The sequence below is a fragment of the Leuciscus leuciscus genome (assembly GCF_965113295.1).
Source record: "Leuciscus leuciscus genome assembly, chromosome: 1".
Lineage (NCBI taxonomy): Eukaryota > Metazoa > Chordata > Actinopteri > Cypriniformes > Leuciscidae > Leuciscus > Leuciscus leuciscus.
The window spans coordinates 21,229,850-21,243,306 of NC_138725.1; the positions used below are offsets into that span (position 1 = coordinate 21,229,850).

A 13,457-nucleotide genomic window follows, 5' to 3' on the forward strand; every position below is an offset into this window, starting at 1 on the left:
CTATTGATACCTTATGACACCTCTATCATGGACCGATTGGCTCAAATGACCTGTCTATCAAAAGTTCAGGGGTCAGCGGCCATTTTGACATCACATTTTTCTTCATGTTTACATGTGAAATGAAACTAGACCATAGAATGCGTCGAAGTTGTGACAGCTCTGTCGGCTAACTTGAAATGCTACTACTACATTCCACGGATGCTTATTGATATATAAATGTGTTATGGACTAAATACTTCGCTGAATTGGATTGTATGGACCCTTGAGAGTGTAACCAAACCATTTTTGTTGGAATGTAATGGATCAGTGAACTAACAGAAGGCTTCATGGGTGAGTTTCTTCCAGTTTATGTTTGTTTATTTGGCTGTTGGTGGTCTGACAAAGACACAGATTGTACCCGCTGTGTTGATTGTATCCTAAAATGGTTTACATCGTTCGAATCACGAGAATCTCAGCTTTCCAGAGATATGTAACATGTTTATTTTTATTTTTTTGAGTTTTGTCTTTGAAAAAGTTTAACCTCTTACACACCCAATGGCCCGCGGGCGGGACGTCGGACCACTAAGAGGCTAAATAATGCAATATCCAATATGCTATACGATATTGCTTTAAGTGTGTAAAATTACTTAAAATTATATTTAAAAATATTTAAAAGCTGAAAATGATATAACAAAATATACACTATTTTGCCTAAAGTATTGGGACTGATAGATTTTGTATTTTCAGTCATCAGATTCATCTACATTGTGACTTAGATTTAATCAACTGAAAACAGTGTCTGTCATCAGATTCATCTACACCGTGACTGTGTATCAGATGTAATGCACTCTGTCTGTGTCTACAAAGGTGTGTGCCAAATGGCCCGTACATATGAATGACCCATTCAGATGTATGGCCCATAGAAACTGATTGGTAATCAGTATTGCTCAGAGTGGATTAGCAAGTTAGATCGATCTCCTGTGGGAGGTCCTAACAGTTTTCCTTTGTTTGTAGCCCTTTTGTCTTCATGTATAAAGTTCTGTCTCAAGACACAGAACTTTGGGTTAAGATTGTTGAAGGGCGACATGCTAATATCGCTGCTGAAGGACTGCTACACTACAAACCTTCAATAAATTCTTCTCCCCACAAGAACTCTGGTCAAGCTTACTTATTTTATGTATTGGAGAAATCTAATACATTGGCGAGCCACCCAAACGACTGGTCGGCCAAATACACCAAAATCTAACAGGACACTCCTCCAAATCATTGAATTCAAGTGTTCCAATCACGTCCATGGCCACAGTTGTATAAAATCAAGCACTAGGCATGCAGACGCTTCTACAAACATCTGTGAAAGGACGGGTCGCTCTCAGGAGCTCAGTGAATTCAAGCGTGGTACCGTGATAGGTTTCCACCTGTGCAATAAGTCCATTCATGACATTTCCTCACTACTAAATATTCCACGGTCAGTTGTTAGTTGTATTATTACAAAGTGGAAGCAATTTGGAACAATAGCAACTCAGCCATGAAGTGGTAGACCATGAAAAAGTCAATAGCTACAGACCTCCAAACTTTGCGTGGCCTTTAGATTGGCTCAAGAACAGTGCGTAGAGCTTCATGGATTGGGTTTCCATGGCCGAGCAGCTGCATCCAAGCCTTACATCACCAAGCGCAATGAAAAGCGTGAGATGCCACTGGACTCTAGAGCAGTGGAGATGTGTTCTCTGGAGTGACGAATCACGCTTCTCTGTCTGGATTAGTGGTCGACCGATATTGTTTTTTTGATGGCTGATATCTTTGAGAGCAGGGTGGCCGATGGCCGATATAAAGCCGATATTTTTATATACATTTATTTTAATCAATATTTAATAAATTAGAAAACAAATCAAACAAATTTATATGGCAACTTCTTGAATCTGCAATCCTATTACAGTATTTTTCACAAAGAAATTGTTTAGAAATGTATAAATATGTGAATAAAAAGAAACGTGAATAAACACTGTAACAGGGCTCTCAGTAATCTGGTAATGTCGTGCTGGTAATCTTTTTTTTTTTTTTTTTTAAATAAAGACAAGGTAACATTCATTTTACATACAGCACAGTAAAAACGATATGAATATGACACAGTTGGCAACTGGTTATATACCAGCATATCTCACTTTGCACGGACCGACCGTCACTCGCAGACAGTAATGCACACTTCACAAGATATCACAGCTGGATTCGATTAAACCTGCAAGGTTTGTGAAATTAAATGTTTATTAGATATTCAGAGATTTGTTTAACCCTCTGAGGTCTGAGCTGTTTTCTGGGCCCTGGAGGTGTTCTGACATGCTCTGACATTTGTGGTTATTTCTGTTACTTGTGACATTTTCATGGCTAAAGTCTAATTACACTGCACAAACAGCACAAACTCTGCTACAATAATATATCAGCAGCATGTATGTAAAAGTTTGTAGTTTTGAGATAATGACATTTATGCGTGGTTTGTGAAAATACAAAAATAAATTCTCACTGAAATAAGGCCATGAAACCCATACTGATTATTTCTTCACAAGACTTTTGAAAATTGTATGACATAGCCTAGAATATTTGCTCTAAAACTATGTGAAAATCACCCTGACTGCTCATTCAGATAAGACAATATATTGATTTAAAATTTTTACGACGTGTTTTGTGTAAGAAAGCTTTATGCAGGAGGTCATTAATATGTAAGCTTTTCACACCTGAGAAAGACAAAGACCCTCCCCTAACGGCCCTATTAGGAGCTATCAGGCCCTGTCATTCTGACCAACCTTGCACAATACTGTAAATGAGGAGATTAAAAAAAGAATGGCTTTTAAATTGTTTGGATTTATTTACAACACAACATAATCCAAAAATACACAACAAATGCCAAAAAAGCACTTATTGAAAACAATTATCCAAAGACAGAGACCTTTGTGCCATTCCTAAAAACATTGTACATACCTTTCATTTCCAAGGTGTTTGATTTTCACTTTACCATGTTCATGTGCAGAGACTCATGTGAATGTTGAAGTCAGCAGGACTCAGTGTCATCTGGGCCCTGAAAAAAAAAAAGTGAACATACTGATATCAAGAGAAAGGCCTGCACGATTATGGGAATACATTTTTAGATTTTTCTGGTTAAAATTGCTTTTTAAAATTCACAGAATACACACACACACACACACACACACAAATGTTTCCATCAATATATAATATAATGAACACCAGGTTTGTTGTGCCTTGTAGGCATAATCTATGCGCAGTGCTGGATAAAATAATAATAACAATAACCTATAGCAGTATAAATCTTCCAAAAGATTTCAGTAACAACTAAGCTAGAGAAAAATATATTGATTATCATGCTTTTTTTAGTTATTGCTTTTTTTATCAGGCCTTACTTCAAATGTTTCCATTCGTTATGATATGAAATGAGGTAATTGTAAAAACATGAAGCCGTTTGGTGCGTTTTGCTTTTCAAACGCGATCGCGATCCAAAATATGATACATTCAAACGCGATCACGATCCAAAATATGATACATTCAAACGCGATCACGCTCAAACATAAAACATTATGGTGACCATATACATATCTACGTTTGAGCAGATATCCACAAACACAGTAACAGTAAACACGGGTCTAAATATTATAATATTCACCATATATCTAGCAACAGTTCAACTGCAATGTGAAATTTATGCAACAATAACAAACTAATAGCCTATGTAAGAATTTCTTACCTTACATCTTTCTTGTCTTCAAATCGCGTTCTTCTTCTTCTGAGGTAAATCCAATGTAAGCTCAGGCGCGTCTAAAAGCAGAGACTTGTGAAGTGTTTTGGTGTTCTCTTACGAGAGGTCTCTCGTACTTGCGTAAGAAAATCTTACGCTAGGGGAAAACCTCTTTTCCTCGAGATATTGAAGCCAAAAATTATCCTTAATTTTGCAATAATGTAAAACGCATTGCAGCAGCATGCAGACATGGGCGAGACAGCTCGCGCGCCCATTGGCTGCTCTGCGGCAACTGCACCAGCCTATCGATAGAGGCTCCTCATGACGTCAGAACCAATGAGGGCGCTTCGCGCCCATTACGTCATGTCCCGCCGAAGTCGGGTGGGGCCAGGGCTATAAATACGGCCCAGAGAGGCTGGTTTGGTCAGTTTTTTCATCTCTTCAGCGGACTTCGCATCGCTGGATCCCGAGAGGAAGCCACGCCGTCTGAGCCAAGCACCCAGCGGGATTAGTGCATGTGAAGCAGCTGGTCGACATCTCGCCGCCTTCAGTCGCCGTTTCTGCTGACGCTTTCCGGCGTACTATATCCTTTCATTGCTGTGTGTGTGTGTTTGCCGCTGCGACACGCACATTCTCCTTCTAAAAGAGCACGAGCGTCTTTTTCAAGATGCCTCGTTCTTCCTGCGGCTCTTGCCGAGCTCCACTCAGCGACGGGGACCACCACGTCATCTGTGTTTCCTGCCTGGGTGAGGATCACGCAGTTATCGCGCTCGACGAGGGCGGCTGCCCTCACTGCGAATTAATGCCTATGGTGACTCTGCGGACTCGCCGAGCATTCTTCCGCGAAGCTGCGCCCGCGCCTTCGCCCGCCGAGCTGCCGCGCCGTAAAAAGCGCCGCGCTCAGCGGGTCCCTGAACCTCCTCCATCCCGCGAAAGCTCGCCGGTGCGCCCGCCAGCTTCGCCGCCTGCTTCACCCGAGTCTCTCACCGCCGGTCAGCGGCCGCCGTCTGCCGCCGCGTCCGCCATTGAGAACTATGAGGAAGCTTTACGAGTGGAGGACGACAGTTGCTCTATCCTGGCGTCGGGCAGTGAGGACTGGTCGAGCTCCGCGGACCTCGCACCACCCTCTCACCGGCCCTCTGGGAAAAGAGCTAGCATCGAGGCGGAGCTGATGCGTCTGCTCGAGCAGGCCGTCCAGAGCCTCGGCCTTGAGTGGTCGACGCCCCAACAGCCTGCACTCAACCGCCTGGACGGCTGTTTTCTACAAAGGGAACGTGCTTCAAATCCTTCAAGACCAGCTCCCTTCCTTCCTGAGCTTCACGAAGAGGTAGCTAAGTCTTGGAGCGCCCCCTTTTCAGCCAGAGTGCGTGCTCCCGTGTCCGCAGCATTCTCCGTAGTCGACGGTGCTAAGGACAAAGGGTACCACTCTCTTCCTCCCGTCGAGGAAGCGGTAGCCGCCCATCTTTGCCCGCCCTCTGCTGGACGGCGCGCTAAGACGGCGCTGCCATCTAAAGCCTGCCGTACTACCTCAGCCCTGCACGGTCGCGCTTACACCGCCGCCGGACAGGCTGTCTCGGCGCTTCATTCAATGGCCGTGCTCCAGATCTTCCAAGCCAACCTTCTCCGCAAATTGGACGAGGAAGGACCGGAAGCTGTGAATCTCACGGATTTGAGGAGCGCGACGGATCTCGCCCTTCGCGCCACTAAATCCGCTGCGCAGGCCATGGGGCGGAACATGGCGTCTCTCACCGTTGCTGAGAGACACCTCTGGCTAACGCTCTCGGAGATGTCGGATTCGGAGCGCTCTGCTTTTCTCGACGCCCCCGTCTCCCCCGCTGGCCTCTTCGGATCTTCTGTCAAGGATTTCGCAGACAGATTCGCCGAGGTTCAAAAGACATCGCAGGCCATGAAACATTTCCTGCCCAAGCGCTCGAGCTCCGCAGCAGGTCGCTCAAAACAGCCGTCTGCTCGCAGCTCTCAGCCGCAACCCCCAGCTGCCGCCGCCCCACAGCGCCGTCAGCCCAAGGATCAGAGACCGCGCACTCGCTCCGCCGGCCGCCGCCCCCCGCCGCGTGGGCCACGGCCGAGGATTGAGGTAAAGCCCGAGGCCTCTAAGTCTTCCTAGCCAGCCTACGGAAGCGACGGTGTTCAAGTCCCGCTGCGGCCGAACTTCCACCGAAAATTTTCGCTCGCTCAGTTCCAGTAATTGCGACTGTTCCAGCGTATTTCGCAGTAAACAAGTCGGCAGTACAGCCCGCTTGCCTGCACACAAACGCCGTTTTTACGGCGACCCAGATAAATCCCAAAAAGAGTGTATTTTCTGGTATTCCGGCCACGGCCGATGGTGTTATGAGTGTAGTAAACATGCCCACTGCCCAGTGCCCATTCCTACACACAGACACGGCCCGCCACACACGGCCCGCACAAATAAAACCGACTCATGTCGGTTGTGCACCAAATGTAGTGATTGTGCCCACGCCCCAGTGCCCGCAAACACTACACGCTACATGTCTCACGGTTTCTGTAAAAACGAAACCAACGCACATACAGTCTGCACAAACAGACGGTGTTCTCAGCGTTATGCATGGGCCCGTTGTCCCGCGCCCTCATTCGCTCACAGACATATTAAACCCCACGGGGCTCACCACGCTCGCTCTCCCTCAGCACACAGCTGCAGGAGAACTGAGCGCGGGCAGACCGCTCGCTGTGATCAGCGCGCCCCCAGTCTCGCATGCTGCAAACGCGGCGCTCATGTTACAGCACACTGTTGCTCTCCGCTCGCCACTAGATCGCGGCCAGAGCCCAGATATCATTCCACCCCTAGCCACTCACGCGAAAGCGTGGGCAGAGCTCCCCGGGGTCTCAGAGTGGGTGCTGAACATTATAGAAAGAGGCTATTCGCTACAGTTCGGTCGACGCCCGCAACGCAAAGCGGCGCGAATCGAAACTACGGTGAAAAAGGAAGTAGCACACCTACTTCGAGCCGAAATAGCGAAGCTACTGAGCAAAGGGGCTATAGAACCCTTATCACAAGCTCAGAGCGAAGGGGGCATGTACAGCAGATATGTTCTGGTACCCAAGAAAGACGGGGGTCTCAGACCCATTCTAGATCTAAGACGGCTAAACAAAGCACTTCTGAAACGACGGTTCAGAATGCTCACGACCAAGAAAATCCTCTCGCAAATTTGCCAAGGGGACTGGTTCATGTCGATAGATCTGAAAGACGCTTATTTCCAAATACAAGTAGCGTCACGTCACAGGCGATTTTTGAGATTCGCCTTCGAGGGTCAGGCATATCAGTACACAGTCCTGCCATTTGGCCTATCCCTGGCACCTCGCGTATTCACGATGTGCATGGGTGCAGCGCTCGCACCCCTCAGGCTGCGAGGCATACGAGTGCTGAATTATCTGGACGATTGGCTGGTTCTAGCTCGATCACAGTCGGAGCTCATAGAACACAGGACCGTATTACTCAATCACCTCGAGAATTTGGGTCTCACAGTCAATTGGACGAAGAGTTCGCTGTCTCCCAGTCAGAAAATATCCTTTCTGGGCACAGATTTGGACTCGCTGTCTATGACAGCACAGCTGTCGCCGCAGCGCAGACTAAGTATTCAGCGCATGACAAAGATTTTTCGCCACAAAGCTTTGGTCCCGCTCAAAAAGTTTCAGAGGATGCTGGGTCTCATGGCTTCAGCATCCTCAGTGCTTCAGCTGGGTCTGCTTCGCATGCGCCCGCTGCAGTACTGGCTGAAAGCGCGCGCGCCGCGCAGAGCTTGGACCTCCGGTCTCGCGCTCCTCAAGGTCGATCAGAAATGCGTTGCAGCTCTGAAACCTTGGACAGTGACCGACTGGTACCGGTTAGGTGTAAGCCTGGGGACTTCCTCGAGTGTGAAGGTGGTGTCTACGGACGCCTCAACCTCGGGATGGGGAGCGCTGCTCGAGGGCAGACCGTTATTCGGCCAGTGGTCGGAACGGGAAAAGCTTCTGCATATAAACTGCCTGGAAATGAAGGCGTTTTTGTCCCCATATAAAAAGACACCACGTCTTGGTCCGTTCGGACAACATGTCAGTGGTGGCTTACATAAATCACCAGGGAGGTATCAGATCCAGAATCCTTCACAGGCTGACGGAACGCCTCCTGATCTGGGCTCAGCACAATCTGCGCTCGCTCAGGGCAGCGCATGTGCCCGGCCTTCTGAATGTGGGGCCAGACAGACTGTCCAGAAACAATATTCCGGCAGGAGAATGGTCTTTGCACCCGCAGACAGTTGAACTGCTGTGGAAGACGTTTGGCAGAGCGAAAATAGACCTATTTGCGTCTCAAGAGAACGCTCATTGCCAAGAATTTTTCTCCAAGAGCAGGGACGCGCTGGCTCACGTCTGGCCCCGCTGCCCGCTCTATGCGTTTCCCCCTGTCACGCTCCTACCCCAGGTGTTAGAGCGAATCAGGGAGAGCGGATGCCCAGTGCTGCTCGTCGCCCCATTCTGGACAAACCAAGCCTGGTTTCCAGTCCTGATGCAGCTGACGAGTACCGCCCCGTGGCCGATACCGGTGAGGAGGGATCTCCTCACACAGGCGAACGGCTCGATCTTGCATCCTTACCCGGAGCGTTTAACCTCCCAGCGGGAGTGTTAAACACGATCACACAGGCTAGAGCCCCATCCACTAGGCGGCTCTATGCCTCAAAATGGTCTGTGTTCACTAGCTGGTGTGCAGCGAGTGGTACTCCGCCCTCATGCTGTGGGGTGACGGAGATCCTCTCTTTTTTACAAGAGCTACTGGATAAGGGTAGAACCCCATCCACGCTCAAAGTTTATGTGGCGGCCATAGCAGCGTTCGCTGAACCACCGCTCGGCCAGTCATTAGGAAGGAACGATCTGGTCATTCGCTTCCTTAGAGGAGCTAAGAGGCTGAACCCTCCCAGACCTCCCTCAGTTCCCGTTTGGGACCTCTCCACGGTTCTGGAAGCCATGAAAGGTGCCCCATTCGAGCCAATACAGTCAATAGACCTGAAACTCTTGTCTTTCAAAACAGTGTTTCTTCTGGCTCTCGCTTCAGTGAAGCGCATAGGGGATCTGCAAGCGCTCTCAGTGAGCGCGACGTGTATGGAGTTTGGACCTAATGACTCGAGAGTCATACTCAAACCAAAGCACGGATACGTTCCAAAATCCCTCAATACACCGTTTAGGGCACAGGTTATCTCCCTGTCGGCCCTGCCGGTATCTGAAGAGGAAGGTGACGCAGGCTTCCTTTGCCCGGTCAGGGCATTAAGGGCATATGTGTCTCGCTCATCTGTTTTCAGACAGACGGAGCAGCTCTTCGTTTTGTTCAGCGGACGTTCTAAGGGACTAGCTGCGTCAAAACAGAGTCTATCCAGATGGATAGTGGATGCTATTGCGCTAGCTTACACATCCAGGGGCCTGCAATGCCCGATAGGTGTCAAAGCGCACTCCACAAGAGGCATGGCCTCGTCGTGGGCTTGGTCCAGTGGGATTGCCTTGCAAGATATCTGTATGGCGGCAGGCTGGGCCTCCCCGTCTACATTTATAAGGTTTTATAACCTCGAGGTTCCCGCTTTACAAGCTAAGTTGCTCTCGGTTTAATTTTTCAGTACTGCCCGCCCGATGCTATCGACTCGGGATGCTGAAACCGCTAGAGCGTCGATCACTGATCGCCTATATACTTCTGTGGGCAGTGTGTAAGTCCCCCTTATTTATCAGTCCAGGCCAAGTTCGCCCTGGCTGTGTGGAACACTTGATATAATATGCTCTTATCAGAGTTTTATATTACAGGAATGATGCTATTCTAGCCCCTCTTCCCGGATTCCCTGTGAGTCCCTTGTGATTAGGCACTGTATGAGCCCTGGGCACCTGCCCCTGGGACTTTAGTGCTATGTCTCAAGCACGCACGGCGTTTTACATTGTGTTCCCCTAGCGTAAGATTTTCTTACGCAAGTACGAGAGACCTCTCGTAAGAGAACGTACTCGGTTACTAACGTAACCTCGGTTCTCTCTAGAAGAGGGAACGAGTACTTGCGTATCTTGCCGTGCATGCGTCATGTTCTGATTCGCTTCAGCGATGAAAAACTGACCAAACCAGCCTCTCTGGGCCGTATTTATAGCCCTGGCCCCACCCGACTTCGGCGGGACATGACGTAATGGGCGCGAAGCGCCCTCATTGGTTCTGACGTCATGAGGAGCCTCTATCGATAGGCTGGTGCAGTTGCCGCAGAGCAGCCAATGGGCGCGCGAGCTGTCTCGCCCATGTCTGCATGCTGCTGCAATGCGTTTTACATTATTGCAAAATTAAGGATAATTTTTGGCTTCAATATCTCGAGGAAAAGAGGTTTTCCCCTAGCGTAAGATTTTCTTACGCAAGTACTCGTTCCCTCTTCTAGAGAGAACCGAGGTTACGTTAGTAACCGAGTACGTTTTGTTTTTGAGGTAACAAACGTGAGCGCGTTCCATGTGGAGATTTGCATGTGAATCTCTTTTGCGCGAGTGGGCGTGGTCAAATTAAATTTAATGAGCAAGCGTTTGAGATACTGGACATCTTGTTGGTTTTATACAAATTACTTAAACAGAGAATATTTGTTTTCAGTTTGAATCCGATCATTTAAAAGTACACACTTAATGTTTATAAAGGTATATGGCTCATAAATGTGTGACAAGTATTCGCTGAGTTTTGTTTCTGTTTATAGACGTGCTCAAGAAAAAAAAGTTCACCGCGACAGAGAGGCAGAACGCACACCCTGTTTATTTTCTTGATTTTACAAAAGCACAATGTTTTGATTTGATTGTAAGTGGACACATACAAAAGTAGAAATATCACAGATTCTTTTTTTATATTTCTTTTTTCTGTATGACCATAAATGACGGAGTAATTTAAAGGTGCTCTAAGTGATATCAGCGTTTTAAGGCCAAAAAATTTTTTGTCACATACAGCAAACATCTCCTTACCATCCGCTAGCTGCCTTTCCCTGAACACAATGTAAAAAAACGCGGTCTCTGTAGACAACACAGGCTCCAGCAAGAGCAAACAAACCAGCAAGAGAAACAAATTGGGCTAACCCGCACCACGAAACATAACAAACTGCTCCAGCCAATAACCGACAGGAATGATTTAGGGGTGGAGTTTGGGGGGTTAGTGCGCAGATGAGGAGGAGGGAGGGTCTAGCTAGCCACCGTTTTGTTTGACAATACTTTAAACGTCAACAAGAAGTGACATCACCCAACATCACTTAGAGCACCTTTAAGTTTATAGTGCTACAATGTGGAGAAAATCCAGCAAAACGCGCCCGCGACCTCAGAGGGTTAAATGATGTAGATGCGCATTTGCTGAATGTTGACGGCAAATGAGAAAGTATTTTAGCTTGATTGTTTGCCTTTTCTGTTACAAATAATATAAAAGCAAACGCTTTACTCACTTCGCATACCATTTAATTTCTGTTTACTAGTTCTGTCTAACAAAGTATTAGATATGACTGACAGAGATCATAAATTAATAAAGACGGAGAATGTGAGCGAGCACTGTGTGATCTGGCACCCGTCAAAATAAAAGTCCGGAGCGCCGTCAAAATAAAAGTCCCGCTTCCAACACATCGGCCAATCAGAGAAACGTATCGGCCGATGCCGATATTTCAAAAATGCCAAATATCGGCCGATATATCGGCCTTGGCGACATATCGGTCGACAACTAGTCTGGATTTCTGATGGACTGGGTTTGGCCGTTGCCAGTAGAACTGTACTTGCCTGACTGCATTGTGCCAAGTGTAAAGTTTGGTGGAGGGGTGTTTAAATGTGTGTACTTTTTTCTACTCCAAAAAAAACAGACATCTCAAGCAATGTTTCATCTAATACCTTTAATAGTATTAACCTCAATACAAACAGGGAAAACATGGGTCTAAAAAAAATATGCCTGTATTTCAAGATAAAATAATTTAAAATCCACTTAGTTTATTTGTGCTGACGCGCCAAGCCCTCCCAGGATCTATAACGTTACCTAGGCTACTTTCACTTTTAAAAATTCATCATAACCGCGCGCGCAATCTGCAGTCGTCGAGATGGATGCTGAGGAGTTGAAGAAAAGAATAGCTAGTGGAGATTGTAAAGTTGTTGACAATACAACATCAAAAATCAAGTCCAGTGTGGGGGAGAAATTTGGAGTTATCTGAAGAAAATATTGTGAAAGGCTTTGCTGCATGCATTTTCGTGTTGGATAGCCGCAAATGGAGAACTTCATCGCTGAAGCATGCAGATAACTGTGGTAACAAAGCAGTTCTAAAAAAACAGTATTTCATATTTAAAGGGTCATGAAACCCTAAACCAAATTTTCTGAGATTTTATCAGAGGTATGTGTGTTGAACACCATTGAAGACAATGTTAGCATCTGTTAGATTTAATAGTAGGGGGAAAATGGTTAAATTTTAGTTTTTTTCTGCTATTTTCATCTTCCGGGTTTAAAATCTTCATCGTGTCCACGTCACAGGCAGTGACGTGGCAGAGCACTATAGTACTTTGATGACTCATCGGTGTCTCATAATTATTCACGTACTGAGTTTTCTTATCCAATGAGAAGACACTTGCTCTTAATTATTCATGACACCACGTGGAACTTTCCAGTGACAGACATGTCAAACTGTGATATCGCGTAGTAGATGAGAGAGGCAATGATGGGACGCGCGTTTGTTTTCGTGGTGCAAAAGTTCCAGTGCATCTTTCCCCGCGATGCTGCCCTGGCTAGACTCCGGCTGCGGGCGGTTGGTTGGCAATCAACCACGGACACATCTAAACTATGTATGTGTAGCAACCATTCAACTGGAGAATGGTGGACTTCGGCCTTGTACACCAATGCAGATTGCGTCTTGCGAGTGATGCGGTCCCGAGGACTTTTCTATCGCTTCAGAGGTGTAGGTGTGTGTGTGTGTGTGCGTGTGTGTGTCTAAAATGTAACCCTGACCGTTTTACATGCCTTTTGTTAATTAATCACTCGTTATTAAAATGTAGATATTTCGATAATACCTCAATTGTATGGAACGTATGCTTAGTTTGTGCAAATTTCTATGTCACTGTCCATCTTTATTATGTGGGTTTAGGGGGCGCGTAGATCTAGGCTATGTACGGAACGTTTTTTTGTTGTTGTTAAGCGGAAAATGTATTACTTTCAAATATATGCATTTATAGTGTGTAGCCTATATAAACAAATATTTATTTTATAATGACATAATTATACATATACATGTACATTTATATGTTTTAAATATAATTATGATTACTGTAGGCTAATATATGTAGCAGGGCATTCAGTTACTTTTGAAAGGACAAAAATAAGGTGTCCGTGTATTTCATTAGACTTTAACTTTGCCAGCTATAAAACAAATCTAGCAATTCCTCACGTTTTACCACTGATTTTTAGTGACAGTCGATATGCATGGGCCACTGGCGATGACAGTCCCCCCCCCCTTCCTTCTCCCCTGCCTTCTCCCCTGCCGTGCCACACCACACCCACTCCCCTCCCTTCTTCTCACAGCCATCCACGCCCATTTAAGTTGCATTTTTCAAAAAGATTGTGAGCTAGACTTGAGCTGAAAGAGGGGGGGTTTCATGACCCTTTAACACTATTAAGTATGTGTGGTACGCAGGGCGTGTTTGAACCCAAAATTGTCAAATGTAGGCTAGACGAAATTGCGTGGCTGATATAGTGTTGTAGCCGCGTCTGTTTGATTGGTAAAATGTT

The 13,457-nt window shown here is 46.4% G+C and overlaps 1 protein-coding gene across 3 annotated transcripts in view; it reads left to right on the forward strand.

Annotated features, from left to right (window-relative positions):
* Nucleotides 1–13,457, forward strand: part of LOC309499805 (uncharacterized protein) — a 30,733-nt gene that overhangs the window by 12,085 nt on the left and 5,191 nt on the right. The window contains exon 3 of one of the 3 annotated variants that reach the window (XM_082171289.1): nucleotides 847–3,831. The exons of the other annotated variants lie outside the window; for them this stretch is intronic. Coding sequence (XP_082027415.1) covers nucleotides 847–909 — 63 coding nt within the window. The 3' untranslated portion in view covers nucleotides 910–3,831. Of the gene's footprint in view, nucleotides 1–846; nucleotides 3,832–13,457 lie in introns of those variants that run through there. 3 annotated transcript variants of the gene reach the window in all.